Consider the following 21,641-nt stretch of genomic DNA (forward strand, 5'->3'; position numbering starts at 1 on the left):
TTAATATTTTATTTGGCTTGATAAATAGCGGTGAAGAATCCTTCAATGGAAATATAGCTGGCGTCGGTAGAAGTCTTGATGATAGAGGTACTACAAAGTCAGTATAGACCTTGGACGTATATTAGAAAGATGGTCATGTGCTGCTAGGAAAGGAGATGCTTATGGCATCGGAGGCAAGGCATAGTCCAGCCATTTGGACCATCATCCGCAAGTCGGTTGGGGCCACGAGAGAGAAGATAGACGAGGTTGAAAAAATGAACGGTCTTCGTCTATCATTTAGTTTAAAAAATTTTAAAAATGATGGATTATTCATTCATCTTAGTCTACTATTTGGGAGGATAAAAGAAAGAATGAATGGAGTATATCATAAGCAGATTTCTATGTTGACAAAATTATCTTTCATTAATTTTTTTGACCAAATTCTAATACAATCACTATTTTATTCATTCATTATATATATATATATATAATTTTATCTATATTATTTACCCTATACTATTAAATTTTATTAATAATTATTCTAATTTTAGTACACAATTTTCATAATTATAAGTAAAATATTAGAATTATTTTTTATTTATATTTTCTATCTTTAGTTAATTATTTGTATCAATTAATTAACTATGTAAATTAAATTATGAATTAATTAGTTGTTTATATAACTAATATATAAAAATAAATTTATCCTTATATAATTAATTTATAAAATTATTATTAAATTAAATTAAAATTAAACATTTATATAATTTTTTAATATAATTATAATTATAAAAACTATAAATTTATATATTGTCTTACTTTTTTAGTATAAAAGGTATTATAAATTGATGATAATAATATTATTTTTTTTATTAAAGGGTAGTTTAGTAAAATTATCATACAAATATCATTTATTTTTCAGTTCATTCCTCCTTTACTAAATAGAAGAGAAAATTATTTTCATCCACTTTCATGTTTCACCAAATACACGAGAGGGTGGGTAGGCTTCTCCCTCATCCATGCTTGCTCTCCTATCTATCCTTTCTCCAATCCATCCTTTATACCTAATAGATGGAGAGAGTTGATTTCCTATGCATCCTCTGAGCTAACCTGTATCGTTGTCATTGCAACCAATGCAAACCCTAGTAATGTTGATGGTGTCATCATTGTGAGTTATGACTTTTATTTCTAAATATTGCTAATATATAGCATGAGAAGTGGGCTGAATGTGATTGTATTTTCATGCGCGCTAGAATCGTTGAGGAAAATATTTTTTAGCTTCGGATCAGGTCTACCTTTGAAGGTTTTTAACAAGATCAACTCGTCTCCAACATGAGCCAGGCCCAAAACTTAAGTGGGCCTGACCTCTCTTGAAACCATTGTACTGCTTTAATGCTCCTTTATGCGTTCACAATCTTCCCCACCCTCCACATGTTTAGCTCCTGCCCATTAGTGACGTGCAGTGTGAGGCCATGAGGGAGTGAGCTCCTTCCTTCCACGACGAGAGCGGGGAGATCATCAGGTTCTTATTGGGGGAGGCTGAGGATGGGAGGACAAGGCAGTGCAATGCCCATCGGCCTCGATGATGTTGATGCATTATCGATGGATCGAGGGAAATTTTTTGTGCACCACGGGCGATGTAGAAAATCTAATATGGAGTGCAGCATATTACCTGATTGGTCTACGTAACCATTACTTTCCAACGCGCATTTAATGTCTGCAGTTTTATTTTTTCATTTAAAATTTTGAATGATGAAAATATCCCTTCTCTTTGGAAAAAATTATGACATTCTATAGTATATTAGACATCCTATGATCAAATTATGACTTTCTATGCACATGAAGTCATAATTTCTTTTTGTGCATAGGAAGTCATAATTTGGCCTCAGAATGTCATAATATAGGAGAGATATTTTTGTTCAATCACTTTCCAACACGTATTTAATGTTTGTAGTTTTATTTTTTCGTTTGAAATTTTGAATGATGAAAATGTCTCTCCTCTTTGAAAACAATTATGCATCCTATGTCAAATTATGACTTTCTGCACGTAGAATGTTATAATATGGTCCAGGATGTCATAATATGAAAGAAATATTTTTGTCCAATCACTTTTCAATACGCATTTAATACTTGCAGTTTTACTTTTTTTGTTTGAAAATTTTGAATAATGAAAATGTCTCTGCCTTTTGAAAAAAATTATTACATTCTGCGGCATATTGTGACATCCTGCATCAAATTATGACTTCCTACATGCAGAATATCATAATATGGATATAAGATATCATAATTTTTTTCAAAGAGCAGGAGCATTTTCGTCATTTAAAATTTCAAATGAAAAAATCAAACTACAAGTATTAAATATGTATTGAAAAGTGGTGGCTATGTAGACTAATCAAATAAGATGGTGCACTTTACGTTGGATTTTTTACACCACCCATGGTGCATAAAGAATTTCTCATCGATGGAAAGGTCGCAACAGTGTTGGAAGATCTAACTGTGAACTGGCCTATTGGGCCTCGAGGTAGCCCTGGCCCACTTCCAGCCTTATGCCATAGCTAGGGCTGTTCATTCGATTTTAACCGATCCGGCCCGACCAACCCGGTCCGAAAATCGAATAACACGAATAACAGAAAAATGAAAACCGAAACCAACCTGAATAAGAGAGGAATCGAACCGAAACCAATCCGAAAATTTCGGTTCGGTTCGGTTCAGTTATTCGATTTTGTTTATAATTTTTTTATTTTTAATTATTTATTTTTGAGACAATATATTTAAATAATTATTATGGATTCATTGTTAGTTTGTTACATTATATTTAATTAAATTCAGGATCTGTTGAATTTGTGGATTGATAATTTTTTATATTAAAAATCAACAATTGATAAGTAACGATACATTGATAATTGATAAATGATAAATCGATAATAAACAAAATGTAACATTATTAAAAACCACATCATCTATTATACAAACAAGCAATAAAGCATTATAGTAAATTATAATAATAGATCAAATCTAAATATCTAATCATCCATCTATATAACCAACAAGTTTTCAACATAGTAAATAATATAAATTTAAATTATGATTTCGATTTTCAGTTTGGTTTTCAGATTTTTTTATTTTTAATCAAATCAAACTGAAAATCAAAATTTTTGAAAATAAAAATTAAAAATCAAATTGAATTATATTCGATTCGATTTTGATTTGATTTTTTGGTTCAGTTCAAATTGTTTTTCGATCTGAAACTAAATTATGAAAAAGCCCTAGCCATAGCGGTTGCTTTGCATGTAATGCCCTTGCCTTATGCGGTCTCTTTCTTTTCTTTGTAAAAGTTTTTCTTAGTAAACCACTAGTTTTCCCTTTTGTGCAATTATACGCACGTTTTCTAACTAGATTCTCCCCTCAATACAAAGGAAAGAGTTGATGTTCATAAATGAAAAAATGACAACAAACATTTTTTTTTTAAAGCATCAAAAGGGAATGTGGTATGTGGCCTGATATGAATAGAAGTACAATTTGTGCATGATAATTAGGCTTTAAACTGTGGCTTTTTAAAGGAAAAGGAGAGTTCTTACTAAAAAAAAAGAGGAAAAGGAGAGTTTCTCGTCTCTAAATAAAAATCTAACTCAAGTACTTTTAAGCCAAATCAGGAGACTAATCACCACCACTTTCAAGTTTACATTCCTTGTACTCCCTTTTGGGTAGATCAAGCATGCAATCCTATCAAGGTTGGGTTAGATTCAAGTTGACCAGGACCTTAGGTGAGTCATCAAATGGCTAGTTTAAGCCAGCTATCTGTTAGAGGGTCCGGCAAACTGGCGAGGCCAGGCTAAGTTTAGCCACCTTTAATTCTAGCCCTTGGAGAACCCACTGTCAACTAAACATATGCCCAAATGGTGACCATTAAAGATTTAAAATAACTTCTAACAAATTTTTTTTTTAAATAACAAAAATCATAACATCATAAGAGGACTTCCATTACAATATATATAGTAATAATGATAACTTAAATAATCGTCATCATCCTGCTCTTACTTTGTTATATCAGTCATTATATGATATTAACGGGCACAATCTGACAAATTCATCAGTCATCATCATTAATATAATGTTCTCTAAATTCAAAATGTCTAGACTAGATTTAAAACTAATTTTTGATTGGATAAGCAGTGGTGAAGCAAATAATATTGTTTAATCATTCTTAATGTTATTTTCTGTTATAATAACTAATGCTTCGTCATCGGACAAACTATACTCTTCTGATACGATGATTGATCGGATTCAAGATGACACGAAGTACGTATGAGTTCATTCATTTTTTTGTGATATATCAGTTTCTCTATCAGTGCTCTGCTATGAATGTTTGTCAGTCTATTGAAAGATGAATAGTGCCGTAAATTGAATAATTTTTTTTTGTTACCGATTACACTGAAAATTGATTCTGGTACCAAAAAGATAAATATCTTCGGATATTATGCAACATCTTGTATATTGACTTTTTGAATTGCTCTCCCATTAGAATTGTATGGGCATAAAATAAAATAAAATAAAATAAAACAAAATAAAAAATAAAGACTATACCCAGCAGAACGGGGGAGATAACGGTCCTGCGGGGGTTCATTGCCCATTGGTTCATAGGTCTGCATGCAACGGTAGGCAAGAATTATTATTTTTTTAATATTTGTTAATATATTTTGAAATAAAAATATGCGGGAAAAAGGAAAGAAACTCTGGGCCTGAGTCTCTATCCACGCTCCTTGATTCCAATAGAAAGAAAATCCCAAAAAACAGTCCTGTTGGGATATACCGGCTGACCCCTATACGCCGACTTATCCTCGGAATGGTCCGATCGACGTCCGATTCTACCCACCGGACGGACAGACGACTCCGACAATGACTGCCGACGATATTCAACCGAAGATATGCTGGCCGAACAGATCAATACCGTTTCCAACCGGCCGAACGATCGAACCCATATCACCGACTCACTGTCGGGGGTGGCGGCCGACGTTCGACTTTCACAAAGCACCAGATCAGCCAACAGTGTTTTTGAGTCATCATCCGACATCCTGACAGCCGAATACCGACATATAGTCGGCCAGTCCGTCCAAATGCCGTACAACCGCTATGGGTTGTTGTCCTGTCAAGGACATGCTGTATGACCGTCCTGGGGCATTGTCCTGCAAAGGACATGGATTAATTCCAATGACTTGACAACCCACGACGATTTGACAGTCTCCGACGATTTGACAACTCCCCAATTATCTGCACCATTAATAGAGGGAACATACCGTATTATACTATAAAATGGGATAAGACAACAGTTTTGGTAAGCTCTCTCTCTCCCGCTGAACTTATGGGTTTTTTCACTGTTGCCTAGTCTCCTCCTTGACTTGAGCGTCGGAGGGTCTTCGCCGGAGGTATCTCCGATCAGTGAGGACTTTCCTTACAGGTGCGCGTCTCCGACGATCAGACGACGAGGGAATTGGCCGCAACAAGCCCAAAGAGAGTAGATTCGTGAATCCATCTCGCCCTCTCTTCCCGTTATCCGTCCAAAGAGCACGAACAATATGCTTTCATTGAATCCTCTATTTTCTTTCTGTTACTGGACAAGCAAAAACCGAAGCAATTGGCTGTTTTCATGGTTCTATCCTCTCTTTTTCCTTCCTATTTTTCACTACATTAATTACATGCTTTTCTTTTCCCTTGTTCTTTATCGTTATCCTCGATCTCGTTTCGCTTATTATAATGCAAATCTTGCTGCACATCTTTAGTTCCACCCACTTTTCCTCCTTTTGTGATTATATCTTAATGGAAATCTCTGGCGAAATCTTCCCTGCAGTTCGCGTGTCATAAGTGCATGCATGTCAGAACAAAGGGAGCTTTCCATGTGTTCTGTTCTCCACTGCCCACAGAAACTGAAAGTCTTTGTATATCTGGTTTATCTTCCACTCCATCATCATCTTTTAGCTTCTAATCTGCACCAGCACCCTTCATCTTCTGGTTCTGCATTTGATTGAGCTCGATGGAGCCTGGAGAAGACAGGAAAGGAAAGATGCCTCTTGAAGGGGGAGATATGCCTGCAAGGAGGCATAGAAAAAATCCTCATCAAGTAGAAGAACTCGAGAAGGCCTATTCTGGTCCACATAATCCATTTCTTTCTGGGTTTCTTCTTCTTCTTCTTGTTCATTTTCCCCCTTCTTATTCTTAAAACTTTTTGATGAGTTGCAGATTTGGTTCATTTAATTGTATTTGTTTATTAATTTAGTTTGGTTGATCAGAGGAGAACAGTCCAACAGCAGAGATGAAGGAGAGTCTGGCAAAGATGACTGGGCTAAATTTCAAACGAGTCCAGGCCTGGTTCGGGAATAGGAGATCTTACAACAGGTATGGGCCTCGGAGTAAGAAACATCAGATTGATGGTGATGGCGGGCTGCTGAGGTCACCCACAATCTCAGGTTCAGGGGATGGATCATCATCACAGTCAGCTCCGCCAAGGGCACCACCGCCAACACCACCTCTGACCGTGCCAGTGCTGCCTGTTCTGCAGCAAGTGTTGGCACCACCACCACCAGAGTCGCAGCAGCAGCAGCTGCAGCAGGCGGTGCATTCTGATTCATCGGAGGCTTTGCCAGATCTCCCAATTATAACCATCTTGAGAATATTTGTGTTCCTCATTTGTCGTATTTTCTGTAGAATTGCTTCATAAGATTCATAGACTATCACAATGTGATGTATGATATTTGTATCTTCATATGATTGCTATAGAGCTTCAATTATTTTCAGATGCCCATTTATCTGCACAACTGATGTTCCTTTAAGCATCTGTTTCTGTGCATATAAGTTGGAGTGCAATTAGTACAAACCCACCCTTCATCATGATGTTATTTACGAAGCATTATATGACTTTGAAGGAAGCTAATTTTGAATTTTGTTATTGACACAACTTTCATGTGATATTTTAGTAGAGTTTAGGACTTAAGCACATAAAAGATTCGCAAATGTTAGTCATTCTAACAAGAAAACAAGCAGCGCTTCAAATCTTATTATCCATCACCATGTTGGTTAGGAGCTGAAATTTAATAATTCTAGTAAAAATGCACCCAAGAGAATAGAAAAGTAAAGGAAAATATTTTATTACATTAATTAAGACTGGGAACTATATAGAAAGGAAAGAGTTCAGGAAGATCTATGTCATCTTGGGAACTGCTTTGCAAAGCTTGTCTAAGCTAAAAAATTTTCCTGCTTCTGCATTGTTACTGTTATGACAATCATGCTTGGGGATCATGAGGAAATCTTTGTTCCTAGATTGTCAATTTCTTGTAATATAAGATACTTCTTTCTTTAAAAGGGATTTAGACCTTGAATTATCCAGAAAAGGATTTAGATGCATTAAGTTAGGACTTCCACATTATCATCAAACACTTGAAATTTACTTCCTGTTTCATTTCTGTTTTCTATCAGTATTAGTCAAATGACGTGTTCACATTCATTTTCTTCTCGTCTAGGACCAACTATGACAGCAATGCAGTAGAATCATTATGGTAAACTAAATAAGATAATTTATTTACATAATTGATCAAGGGGAAAAGATGTGCCAGAGTGGGCATTATGAGTTTGAAACTTCATTTTTGCTAACAATTTTTATTATCTACATGGGTAGGTGTAGAAACACAGTATCATTATGACAATTGCTATCCTTTATGTTAGATCATGATTTCTTGAATTTTAAAAGAATTGGCCTGGCTGTGGTTAATCATTTCATATAAAAGGCAATTGTCGAATAGCACGTGATGATCTTAAGGCTTCTGGAAAGAAGACATCTTAAAAAGAGTATCATTTGATGCAAAGAAGAACTATATTATGAGAGAATCTTTGATCTTCAATAAGCTTTCATCGGAATTTATGATCTTTTTATTCTTACAGTTAAAAATTTTCTCAAAAATGGTGGTGCAGATTCTTCTGGGCTTAGTTGTTGATGGAGATTGATTGCTGACTTCCTCTATGTTTTCTTCTTTTCTATTTCTGAACAGCTATTCTGGGGCAAACAGGGAAATTATCCCAATCTTATAAGGAAAATGTGAATCTTATTGAGGATGAGAAACTGGAACTTATGGAGCTGGCTGCATCAAATCTAGGATTCCCCTCTATATATTCACTTGACAGTAAGACTCTGGAGCAGCTTGATTTGTTCAAAGGTATAAATTTATCGACACTGCTTTCCTGTTAAATCCTCTTTAATACAACAGAACTTCATTTTTAAACAATATACTAATCTTCATGAAATTATCATTTTGTATGTTCCAAATAATGAAGTATTTAGCATAGGGTTTATACTTTAACAAATCATTATTATAGCATATGGGTAATAATGATAAGAATGATGATACGTCCCATCTTTGTTTTAGATAGAGTATTGGCAGCTTAATCTCCCTTTGAGATGGTATTTTCACATCCTTATTACTTCCATGTTTTTTTTTTTTTTTTTTTTTTTTTGCATTTCAGATATGTTAAGCGAGTTTCCTCCAGAATCTGTACACCTAAAAAGGCCTTTTGCAGTTCAGCCGTGGATTGATTCCGAGGAGAATGTGACGAATCTTCTCATGGTACTTGACCTGTTCATCATCCTTTCAATGATTAATTTTCTCATTTGACATATCCCGTTTCATATGTCTTGTCCTATATGCTTTTTTCATTGATTTTGTGGGGGCATTCTTGTAAATAAATATCTTGATCCACTAAGTATAAAGGTTTAGTTTATAGACAAGTGCAATACAGGTATTTACCAGTCTTGTGGTACGAGGTGTAACAGTAATATTATCTATTACGTTATGTTGTTTTCTCTCCCTGTGCATATTGCATCTATGAGTTTTTTTCCTAATCAAGTTATTTGGGATTTTTTTTTTTAACTATGTATTGATAATGTTTGATTGCAAATTCCAGGTTTGGAAGTTCTTAACTACTTTCGCTGATCTCCTAGAACTCCGCCAGTTCACGCTTGATGAGCTTGTTCAATCTCTTCATGATCGCGTGAGTTCCCTACATTGATTTAGGTTTTGGTAAACTTTCAAGTTTTCATGGATTATTCTAAATTTTTAAGTTGTAATCACTTGATAGGCTGTTTCTGGTGTGTACTAACTCTCCTTCTGATCCATAACGTGGTAATAGCCTCATCTAACCATCATAACCGTACAGAAACATCAATTTGGAATTATGTTGTTGAATTGGATTAGTGGATGTTTCCTGACTTGAAAGGGCATTCCCTAATGCTTGACTTTACCATGCCATAATTACATCATCTCCTTTTGTCACTTGTCAGTTCTCACCAGAAGTTAGTATGTTACTGTTTGCAGGCCAACGACTAATTTCCGAACCCCAGTATTCAATGATTATATTTATTCTTGACATATTGGGTAAGAAAAAACTAACATAGATATAATTATTACGTAACTCCAAAATCAAATGGGTAGAATTTAATGGTCAAGCTGTATTAACACATGGTCTCCTGGCGCTAATTGATCTAAGCCAGTGGTGAGCCATGTCTGGGTCCTGAAAGCCTTCTCTGTCCTTGCCAATTGATTTCAGATTGGTTTTTGTTTCGTTCCAGGATTCAAAACTGTTGGGAGAAATCCATGCGTCTCTACTAAAATATATCATCAAAGAAATCGAAAATGTTTCAAGGACTCATGCTCCAAGTTCTGGTGACATCTATCAGAGGATTGTTAAAGGAGTGTGTTCTTTTCCACAACTGCATACCAGTGTTTTAATTACTCATCATTTCCATATAATCTCCCTTTCTTTGTTTATGGAAACATTTGTTTCTCCAGGCATTTGCGTGGAAGTTTGACATCCACTGCTCGCAGCGCCACTTGAATTTCATGACGTGGCCTGAAATATTATGTCAATTTGGACTGTTGGCGGGACTGGGTCCTAACTTGAAGAAATGCTCTGCTGACACTTCGTATTCGTCTAGTACCAATGAGGTACAGTTCTTTTCTTCTTTCAGATTTTAGTAGGTTCTTCTCCATTATAAATATATTTATTCTAAACATGTGGTAAGGATTATATCAGTCTAGTTTGATTTCTATTGGTTTGTTCTATCCTATACTGTAATCTTGGCATGTTTATCAATTTTGACCAAACACTTTGATGAACAATTTTTTTTAGAAAAAGTGCCTAAATCAATGAAGATTTACTATCTTCTTAAATCAAGGATAAATTGGTTATTTTAAGTTAGGTAAATTTTTTGTTATGATTTTTATACCAGTAATGTTTATTGAGTAACAGTAATGTGTATGTTATCACTTCAGTCCTTATATCTTGTTACTCAGAAGAATAGGTTTTCTTATTTGAAAACAAAAGAAGGTAAATACGCTTGGAATAAAAGTGATGGCAAAACTCAACATTCAGAAGTAATTTTTAATTTGTTTTGTCAAGACAGTATGATGGAACTTTTATTAGCTAATGAACACATTCCCTTTTTTCTGAGCAATAAGGATGCTCCCTTTTAATAATAGGCACTGTCCCTTAAAACTACCTCACTTCAAAACTTTTCCTAGATGTGTCCTTGAACTTGTGCACAATGGGCTTTGAAGGGGATACTGCTGGGGAAAGTGGTCTGTGCACAGCTATCTATTCTAATATACAGTGCAAACTCCTAATAGTGTTTCTTGTCCATGTGGCATGTTCTAGTATATAAAAATAACAATTATAGCAATCTTTTGCTTTTCTTACCATTGTAAACTTTGACATACCTTCATAAGGTGAAAATGACAAGGAGTTTGATTTCAATTTTGCAGAATGGTGGATTGCACAATTAACTTTAGGAGAATATTCTGATCTTGATGCTGGGGAACGTCTTAATGCTCTTGTTGCTGTAATAGATATGTCTATTGCAGGAAATTCATTACGCATTATTCTCGAGGTAATAACTTGGTTATTTTTTTTTTTCTTTTTATCCTCAGAAATGTTTCCATATCTGTCATCTGATGCAGAGTAATTGCAGGAACGCTTGGAAGCAGCAAATGCTCTGAAGAATAATATGTGGGCAGTGGTGAAGGGAACTGAAGAAGAAAACATAAGCAAGCCCTCACAGTTCGATCATACATTCATCAAAAAGCAGAAGGAATTTACAAATATAGGGCCCTACCGCTTGGTCAAGATCGCAGGCACAATCGATATTGGCAGTTTTCAACGTCTGCTTCTTTAATGGATCCTGGCCTAGGAAGAATTTTTTTTGAGTCGAAAAATGGCTTGTGGAGGGTCATTGATTCAGAAGAGGTAGCTGTTTTTTCATGCTAACCTTTTGTTTAACATGTTATGTTGCAAACACCATGATTCAGCACCAGTTACATTATTGTCATTCGGCTGACATAATAGAATAATATGTAACCAGAATTTTCAGCCGTTTGTAGAGTCAAATTCATTTCTTAATTCTCAAGTTGTAAGTGTATGTCTACCTGGGAAATAAAAGTTTCAAAGGTGCATTTTTTGAAAACATCGGTCCATTTTATACGTCCCTTATTCTACCTGTGAATTATCCATTCACTATATGTGGCAAATCATAGTATACTCCAATATTTAGTGTTATTTCTCTGTATGAAATAGTCTTTGATGTTCCTTCTGCAATAATCCGTGCCTTCTTTCTTTTTTGTTTCTTTTAAAAAATATAGTAGAATAACTTACAATGAAATAATACATGCATACATGCATGCATGCATACATATATACATACATACATATTTGAAGAAAAGGGAGGGTATGACCCACCTGTTTTGGTAAGTATACTTTTGTGCACGCTGGTTTAAGACCAAGCAATTCTTCATTCTACAGATATAATGATTCATTAAAATCAATGCATTCTTGCTGAATTTTCTACGGATCGCAAGTTGGAGATCTATTAACTTTAAGTGCAAGAGTACTACTTCAGATTGTAGAAAGGATAAATAAGAAAACTACCATATTTGTCATGTTGTAAACCATTTAAAACTATTAAACATTTAAACCTTAGGCCTGGACTTTATGGAATGAATACAAAATGATATTAATAGTTTCCCTGTTATTAGGACCCTGCTGTGTTTGCTGTTTATTTTTTAGGTTAGTCTTCATGCTGCATGAATGTGAACTGGCATATTCAGATACATCTATTGTAGAATTTTTGAAATATTTAGTGAAGTTGTATGGAAATGCAAAAGGAAGATTGGATGCTTATTCTTCATAATATTTATTTTAGATTCGTGTTGAACAGAAATAGGTGAACTTTATTAATTGACATATGGTCCATGCGCTTAGGTTTATATGAAGTCATTGGTCATTATGCAGGCATTTGATGCTCTTCTAGCAACACTGAATACATGTGGAGTTAGAGAGTCATATTTGCATGAGAATTTGCGACAAATTGAGACAACTTATAGACAAGCAATCAGAAGAAGTAGAGATCATACTAACTTTGTTTTGCAGCATGATCCACCTATCAAAATTGAAATGGTACAAAATGTGACAGAGAAATGTTCAGTTTGGAATAGATACAAAGACTTCTTAAGGTGGCTGTGGAAAAACTCTTTTAATTCAAATATATTATGTGCTATGCAATATGGAAAGACAAGATGCTTGCTTGCAACTTGTGACTTCTGCTATTTGGATTAAACTCTGCATGTTTGGGTCCATGACTCAATTTCAACATATCTGGACTATTGGCATGGTAGAAAACATTTGGATACCATATGACCCTTGGGTGTCTTCGCTTCCTTTGAGTAACTGGACTAATTGGTTGAATATGGATATAACTATCTTGATCAGAATGTAGATGCTTTTGTGATTGATAATAGAACATGAGACCATGATGACCTGGCTATGTTTTTTAATGCTGAAATGATAAATTAGATATATAGCATTCCCCTGTCACAATTTTTCTAGTCTGATCAGCTCTCCTGGGTATTTAAGAGATTCTCTTGTATATCCTTAAGATTGTATTTGGTGCATTATCAGGTAATCTTGAAAGATAACGTGGATTACTTTCAAAATAGATTGTCATTATTAAATTATCAGTAATATTGATTACTGTGTTTGGTACATATAGATAATGTTACAGTAAAATTATTGAGAATCTTGATGGATATGTTTGGTGTGACAATCAAATTATTAGTAATGTGAAATCAAATTTTCAAAATACCCCCATAAAATTTTATGAAATTTTAAATTATTGAAAAAAATTTGATTTTATTTTTTAAATTTAAATAAAAAATTTTAAAATATGATTGGTGAGAAAAGAGAGTGGCAGCTGGATCATCGGAGGAGGGGACAGCGATGATGGAGGCGAGGGAGGAGAGGCCGATGCCAGCGTAAAAGTAGGATCTATGGCCGGAGATGACGAGGGCATGGGTGAAGGAGAGGCGGTCGAGGGTGGCAAGGGTACGAAGGAGGTCGGAGAAGAAGGAGATGGTGAGAGCCACTGGTAGAAGGAGTGGAGGGGTAGATTTTATATAATTTTTTTTTTTATGGATAATTTTATTCAAAATTTTTTTTACAATATTGCTAAATAAGTAGTAATTTAGATAGCTAATTCTTTTCAAAGCAATCTAAATTATTTTTTTTTAGATTGCCACCTAAAAAGCATATCAAACACATCAATTTGATTGGTCTACTTTATATCACTGACAATCTGAATAAATTACCGGCTACCAAATGCAATATAAAGGATATGCATCATTGGGTGAGTGATATTCAACAAATGCAGTTATCTTCCTTCTTTGGACGGGTATGGAAGCTAGATGTTCTTATGCATGTCATATGCAAAATTGGTGGAAGCTGTTGTGGGTGCAATTACCTTATGAAAATCTTTTGTGCCACAGAAGTACTCTGCCGGCTGAGGCTGTACATTGTGATTTATGTTTTAATCTTGCTGAAGGTTGTCCACATCTGGTGGAGTGTATTTGCTGCACAGTGCTAGTCTCAACCTAGTGTTGCATGCAATATCCTTTTCTGCCTTATTCTTTGCTGGATTTAGAAGAATTTGTTCTCAAAGCCGGTGTACAGAAGCACGTGCAATCAGGGTTTGCACACGTGGCCTGGTTGATATTGCCAGGAGGAAGCGCCTTCCGCCGGTTGTTTTATCACCCGCACCGTGTACCGGCGCACGCCGCGTCTACTTCAGCTCGCGCAACAGAACGGGTTGTTTATATATGATGATGACTTCCTATACGACTCACACCGTAACCCTCGTGCGCCATAAAAGGCCCTTCCGCTCACAGGGTCCCACCGCTCTCGATCTCTCCATCTCCCTCCCTCCCGCGTTCGAAACGGGGTGGGTTTCTTCTTCCTTCCGACCGAAGCTCCCGTCTCTTTCAAAGCACTTGGCCTTCTCCCCCGATTGTTTTAGGTGATTTTCGCAAGACAATTTCCTCTTCCTCTTCGGCATCTGTTCTTGGCCCTCTCCTCTCGTTCTTGGTGCTTCTTTTGATCGTTCTTGGGGTCTCTCTCAATAAAATTCTTGGATTCCAACGGATGTTCCTCTGTTCTTTTTATTTCTCTATATATTTAGAATTTTATCAGAAGAATTGGAGTTTTGATGCTAGGTATCTTGGGAGCTCGATACCGTTCCACCTCATCAGATCAGGAAGTAACTCCTAATTTGATCAAGAAAATTTCCTCTTCCTCTTCGGTATGTGTTCTTGGCCCTCTCCTGTTGTTCTTGGTGCTTCGTTTGATCGTTGTTGGGATCTCTCTCAAGAAAATTTGGGTTTCCGATCTGGACTCCAACGGATGTTCCGCTGTTCTTTTTTTTTCTCCGTATATTTACAATTTTATAGAAGAATTGGAGTTTTGATGCTAGGTATCTTAGGAACTTGATGCCGTTCCACTGCATCAGATCAGGAAGTAACTCCTAATTTGATCAAGAAAATTTCCTCTTCTTCTTCGGTATGTGTTCTTGGTCCTCTCCTCTGGTGCTTCTTTTGATCGTTGTTGGGATCTTTCTCAAGAAAATTTGGGTTGCGGGCCTGGACTCCAACGGATGTTCCGCTGTTCTTTTTATTTCTCCATATTTGTAGAATTTTTTTAGAAGAATTGGGGTTTTGATGTTAGGTATCTCGGGAGCGTTGCGATCTTTCAAGGCTGATCAAATTAAGAGTTGTTTACTGATCTGATGCGGCGGAACGGTATCAAGCCGTGGCAATAATGGGTTGTAGGAGATCCAGGATTTCTTTTGAGAGCTATGTGTTTTCCAGACAAATTTTTTGAAAGTTTGTTTTTCAAGTTAGCCCATTTCGAATTATCTCGAGGCTTTCTTGAACCCGCCTTCAGGTATTTATTTCTTGAGTCTTTCCTTATCCAATTTTTTTCGCTTTTAACCAATATATTATTTGGGTTTTTTTTGCTGACAATAGATGATCTGATTGATCTTTCTAGGTGTGCAGGTTTCGTTTCCGAAAGAAATATTTTGTTTCGATTTTTTTTTTTTTTAATATAACTCACGTGAGGTGTATTCTGGTTTGAACTTTGCTCTATTGCTTTGATAGTTGATATAGCGTTATCACTGATCATAATATCTGCTACTGAAGATTTTATTTTCTAGGGATTACGTTTACATGAATAAATATGGCTTCTCTACTCTGTATTTGCCAAACTTAATATCAGTTAGTTTGTATTATTTGCAGTTTTACATCGTCTGATCTTTCTGCAATTCCATTTTATTTTTTGGTTCCAGCTAAGTCAATTTTTTAACTATCATCGCCTTCTTTATGGTCCCTGTTACTGGAAATTTCAATTTTTTCCTCCAAAGATTAGGTTTGCAGAAATGAAGTTAGCTTCTCTTCTCTATGTGATCTAATTTCGTGAAATATTGCGCCGTGAATACTATTTTGGTGGTCTGTGATGATCCCCAACTGCATTCTCAGTCACAATTACAATTATTATGCGGTGTTATGCTAAGCAATTTCGTGATGATAAAATTGTGTTTGTTGTGGAATATTAAGTTCTGTCTTCCTGCTAACTTCTATTTGGTGCCTGAACATTTTCTCAGTAACATTCTGAGCTGTTTTATGATAATTTTCGATTTTTATTTCTTGATTTACTCAGTTTTTATGTGAATTGGCTCTTGTATACTGCAAGAGGTTGTTTCAGATTCATCTCTTTTCCCATGTAACACTTACTTTTCAATGGCATCAAATTGCCGTGTTATTCCCTACAAATCATTGGATCATTGCTATAGGAAGTTATCATTCACTCAGAGTTCATCTTTATGGACAAGTTGCATAAAAAGTTATGATGGATGGGAGGTTCTAGGCAGAAGGTGAATGTTGCGAGTGTTCATGAATGTGTTTTAAGAACTTATATAAAATATAGTGCTGTTATCAACATTAAAACTTCCATATTTTTCTTTTTCCAAGCAATTCTGTCCATTCATGTTGATATAAGTATGTATGTATGTAAACAGACTCTGCTATGCAAGTTTTACAAGTTTATGTAACATGCCAGCCTATACTCTTCTATGATCTGTATTACAAGTTTATGTAACATACCAGCCGATACTCTTCTATGAGCTGCTAAGCTCAGTTTATTGTATGTCCTTTACCATGACAAACTTCTCTAATTCATTTAACCACTGAAAGTCATTTGGATTCTCCCTCCCTCATAATCCATTTAATCTTTGTCAAACATATCCCCAACATCTCCTCCTTGCCCCCAACCTCTGTTACATGTTTTCAAGACATTCTTTTTCATCCATTCATTTTCGCCCATCTGTTCTTTGCCTTTAAATTTTTTTTATCCTATATAGATTTACAATAGGTTTTGTATGGTTAGATATAATTGCGGGTTAGTGTGGACCATGATTCCTTTCATGTGCTTTTTCTTTGCGTTGTAATTTCTTAGTATTATATGAATCCCATTCTTTCTTAGAAAGTCTTCTGCTTATAACTCTTTACCTGTTATTAAGGGTCTGTATTCTCATGTTAATCATTATAATTATTTAAGAAGAAATCATTATGTAATGCACTATGTAGTTGATGATCCCTAATGCTTTGGATATGAGGCTGATTTCATGTTATAAGTTCTTCTTGTAGAAAAAATTTATCTCAGTTAGCTAACCTCATCCTAACTATTTCGGTCTTTTCTAGATGGACACTGTTGACATTTCTTCTTGCTAATATAATGTTGTTCCATTGCAGATCTAATTCCCTTGACTGTTCTATTTTATTCCATATACTGTTCTATATTATTCCATAACTTTTGTTATCCTCAAACTAAACGCAAAATAGGTAATTCCATTGCAGATTTGAAATAACAATCATATGCACTACCATAGCTCCAGGTAGATTGTCATTTCTGCAACATCCTGCTACAAGCTGACACCATGACTTGCATCTGAATTAATCTGCTTTATGTACAAATGACGTTCAGGTTAAGGAGTTCTACTTGGATTTTCTTTTGAAAGTATCTAGATGGGACAATCAGGAATATTTTTTGCATTTAAATTGTTAGATAATCTGCTGTATTTGCATTTTAAAGGTCACTAATGCGTGGGTAACTATATTTTTGTCTAAGCCCATGTTTTTGTTGTAGGTATGTTGCAGAGCCATAGTTGTCATGGAGTCATCGGCAGGGTGGAGCATCAAGAGAGAGGGGAGGGGGGAGAGAAAGCTCTTGAGAGTAGAATCGAGAGATAGAGGGAGAGGCGTACCTCAGAGCCATGGTCATCGTCAACAGCGGAACATCTATAGGGAGGGGCAAGGAAGCTTCCAAAAGTAGAATCAAGAGAGGGTAGAGATGGAGAGGGGCATCGAGAGATCGAGATGGAGAGAGAATGGGAGAGAACAGTTGATAGAGAGTGAGAGGATCGGGATGGCGAAGGGATTTTTCTGAAAAACGGGGTGGGGTCGGGGGGGGGGGGGGGGGGAGAGACCAGATCAACCAGCTGAACCATCTCGGTTAACCATTCAGACCAGTTCTGTATGCCCTGAAGGCCTTGTTTGGGATCGTTCAGCAGTCCTTTTCTTGAGTCTTTTCTTCTATTGACTCATCCGCTGTTACTTGAGTCATTCTTGAATTGTTATCAAGAATCATTTGTGACTCGTTTATGCCTTCACGTGCATGATCTGGCTGCATGTGAGTGGCGATTTCAGGGTCTAATATACATTAATGGCCCCTTCCCAAACAGTTCAAACTTTTGGGATCTCATGGTAAATTAATGGATGTCATGTGTTGATCATGTGTAGCTAGAAAATATATACCTGTCTAACTTTGTGTATGTTGTTTTCAGGATGGACAAAGCCCATCTTGGAAGTAATACATTGGATGATCAGTACCACTAATGCGGTTACTGAAGGGTCTTGCAAGTTCACATTAGTACTTTTTAGGAGCAAATGAGCAATCATGGCTCGTGTCACATTATTATTATGTTTGAAAAAAAAAAGCCTCAACTCCATGGGTTGACATTGTTACTTTCTGAAACTACATCTAGCTGTTGCCTTGAAATTTTTCATCACCTTCTAAATCTGTGGCTGTTATCCTGTCGTACTGTTTCTGTTCCACAATTTATTGCATCCTGCAGGTTTGAGGACATTCTGGAGGTGTATGAAACTGAATGGACATCCAGGTTAGAGGGTGCATAAATCTGATGATCTGTCTCCAATTGCTAAACATCGTTGCCACATACAAATCTCTGTATTTTTTCTCATGCCATGTGATGTTTTGCAGGTAAGAATTATGAACATCATTTCATTGATGGCACAGTTGACTATGCACTTGGGAGTGAAGGTGATCATGTGTTGGCTTGCAAGAACTGTAGTTGAGATGTACATACTACAGAGGAATTTTTCAGCTCAAGGTTCCTGCACCAATTATCTTTGCGGGCATTTTGTTTAAAAAAATTGTCTTTTTATTGCAAAAGTTGAAAGCATGTTTGATTATTGACCGTTGGCTTTTGAAAACTGAAGTTAGGAATTCATATTTTATTATCATCGCATGTACAAATATGCATATATGTATGATTTTAAGGTTTTGTTTCTCTCTTCTACAGATCTGGTGGCTAGTCTGAAAAATCCTAGACTTCAAGTTTCTCTTCAACTCTAACGCTACAAGGTTATTTTTGTGAAGCTACATCCCTAACTGTTGCCTTATAAGTTTTCATCACCTTCTCAATCTGCAGTAATGTTTTTCCATTGCACATTCGGTTCTGTTTGAAAAGAACAGAATTGGGTCCAATCCTACAGGGTGAAGAACAAGAGGCAGTATAATCTGGCTGCATAAAAGGCACTATAATGTGGAGAAGAATCCAGTAGCCAAAATGTAGCTGTCCTGCATAGAAGTCCAATACTAATTTGGCAATAAGAGGCACTATCATCTGTATTGGCCTTGTAGAATTATGGGAAGATGCCCACGGTGTGCTAGGGAATGAGATTTTTATGGAATCAAACTCAGTGTTTAGTCCAAAGATTTGGACCATCATATGGAATCTTTATATTGGAGATGAGTTGATGTCCTATGCATTGTCTAAGCTTCGCTGTACCAGTACCATCACAGTAATGCAAATCCTAGCGGCGCTGGCGATTTCATCTCTGCATCTAGTTTTTCCAATTGTTGTCAGTGCAACAGCTTACCATGCAATGCCTTTTTATATGCATGAATCTCTTATTGCAGTTTTCTTTCTTCTTAACATAAAAAGGCTTTTCTTAGTAATACTTTTATTTTCCCTTTTGTGAAATTATCCTCTAATTTTCTTACCAAATACTCCTCCGAAAACAAAGGAGTGAAATGATGTTATCGATTTTAAAATGATAACAAACAAAATTTGTTAAGCATCAAAAGGGAATAGACATGTGGCTTTATCGGAATAGAAGCATAGTTTGTGCATACTAGTTAGGCTCTAAATTGTGCTTTTTTAGGGAAAGGGGAGATTTTCTTCTGACAAAATAAAAATACTGACTTGAGCAGCTGGGAATGTGGACCCTTGTTTTTTAATTTGAATCAAGAGAATAGTCAGCACTACTTCCAATTTTTCTTGTATTCATTTTGAATAGACCAAGCTTGTGAATCTGATAGGGCTGCATCCCTAACTTGCAGCCGAAGTTGGGTCAGATTCAAGTAAACTTGGACATTGAGTCATCAAATTGCTTAAGTTAAACCATTTTTCTATTAGAGGGTTCAGCAAGTTGGCAAAGCTGGGCCAAGCTTAGCCACCTTTAGCTGTTTCTTGGTTAGCAGACGTTGGAACATGTTGCAGGTTGGATTTGGCAAGTGCATGTGAACACTACTTAGGAATCATTTTAAAGACATGCTTATTAACTTGAATTTTTTTGTGAAAAGGATAACTATCTTGATATATTTCTTTTTAAACAGTTCTTTCTATTTCCAAGTCACTCTTTTGAGTTCAATATATTTTTTCTTCGTATAATTGAGAACTTCACTTGTTTTCTTACTTCTTTTTAATAATGTTTTTCCTGACGAGCCTCATATTGCCTTGCCTTTGGCTCATAGATACATGAATACTCATCAGTTTTCAAATAAAATTCAGAATTCAGTTATTAGGTTATAGCACTCATCATTACCAATCTTCATCATCATAATTATTGTTATTATTTGTTTTTATGAGAAGTTCATAAGACCATTGCCATTTCATTAAGAATATGCTACATTGTTGCTTGCTTTTTGTATTTCTTTTTGAACTCGTTTCTCAATCTTTAGTGTTAAGGTGGTGTATAAGAAGTTAGTTCTGGGGCTAAAACAAGAAAAGAGTGATAAAATTTTGAACTCCTGACACAATTTTCAAGTGACATTTTAGTAGAGTTTAAGATTCTAGGCACATAATTGAGTACCATATGACAGCAAGATGTCATTCTTAAAAATAAAATAAATAAAAAAAAAAACAAGCAACGCTTCAAATCTTAGTATCAGACAGCATTTTGGTCGGAAACTGAAATTTAATGATTTTGGTCCAAAGCTGTGCAAGGGAATGGTAAATTAAAGAGAACATATAAGAATAATTTTCTCAAAATAGAATCTAAATTCGGCAATTAAAATCAGGAAAATTATATAAATAGGAAAGAAGTCAAGATTTATGTTAACATCTTGGCAATTGCTTTTTGCAAAAGAATTCATTATCTTTATCTGCACTTATAGTTATGAGAGTTTTTTGAATAATGTTCTTTGATATTTACAGACAACACTATATATAACTATCTAGGACTTAATCCAAAAAGGCTAGCTGAAAAGTATTATCTGGGTTCCTAGGATTTGTGTGGTACTCAAAATCTCTCCAATGCACAATCAATGTGGAATTAACATGTCCTTATGTGTTTTCACATATTCTCCCTTGCTTAAGGTCTGGTGTAGCTGATGGTTCAAATCCAATCACAAACACTACGATGAGCCTATGCTATAGTGCCCCCTAGTCCACATAGTCTACAGGTTGGGTCCGCTTCAATGTCATATCCAACAAACAAAACCTCACTCAAAAAGGCTAGTTGGAAGGTACTATTTTGGTTCCTTGGCCCTATATAAGTTCTCAAGATCTCTCTGCATCACTGATGTGGGACCAAATACATACACGGGCTATTATGCTGTGAAATCATGAATTAAAGGCAAAAGCAATACTTTGAGCAAAGGAAAATGCAACAGCAGGCACTTGGGCAAGAGAACCACAATGACCTAACAAAATTACAAGT

At 35.7% G+C, this 21,641-nt stretch overlaps 1 protein-coding gene across 28 annotated transcripts in view; it reads left to right on the top strand.

Moving 5' to 3' along the window:
• Window positions 1-21,641, top strand: part of LOC105040949 (homeobox-DDT domain protein RLT1-like) — a 29,941-nt gene that overhangs the window by 4,161 nt on the left and 4,139 nt on the right. For 18 of the 28 annotated variants that reach the window (XM_073254383.1, XM_073254392.1, XM_073254402.1 and 15 more), the window contains 13 exons: window positions 8,016-8,180; window positions 8,488-8,588; window positions 8,926-9,012; window positions 9,590-9,712; window positions 9,810-9,965; window positions 10,782-10,906; window positions 10,988-11,262; window positions 17,253-17,379; window positions 17,542-18,158; window positions 18,239-18,574; window positions 18,676-18,805; window positions 18,998-19,059; window positions 19,171-19,559. In XM_073254383.1, the coding sequence (XP_073110484.1) occupies window positions 8,016-8,180; window positions 8,488-8,588; window positions 8,926-9,012; window positions 9,590-9,712; window positions 9,810-9,965; window positions 10,782-10,802 (653 nt within the window). In that variant the 3' untranslated portion in view covers window positions 10,803-10,906; window positions 10,988-11,262; window positions 17,253-17,379; ... (3 more) ...; window positions 18,998-19,059; window positions 19,171-19,559. Of the gene's footprint in view, window positions 1-8,015; window positions 8,181-8,487; window positions 8,589-8,925; window positions 9,013-9,589; window positions 9,713-9,809; window positions 9,966-10,781; window positions 10,907-10,987; window positions 11,263-12,303; window positions 12,559-17,237; window positions 17,380-17,541; window positions 18,159-18,238; window positions 18,575-18,675; window positions 18,806-18,997; window positions 19,060-19,165; window positions 19,560-21,641 lie in introns of those variants that run through there. The other 10 variants (XM_073254388.1, XM_073254394.1, XM_073254396.1 and 7 more) reach the window with 8 other exon arrangements.

This window comes from Elaeis guineensis, chromosome 3 (assembly GCF_000442705.2).
Source record: "Elaeis guineensis isolate ETL-2024a chromosome 3, EG11, whole genome shotgun sequence".
NCBI lineage: Eukaryota > Viridiplantae > Streptophyta > Magnoliopsida > Arecales > Arecaceae > Elaeis > Elaeis guineensis.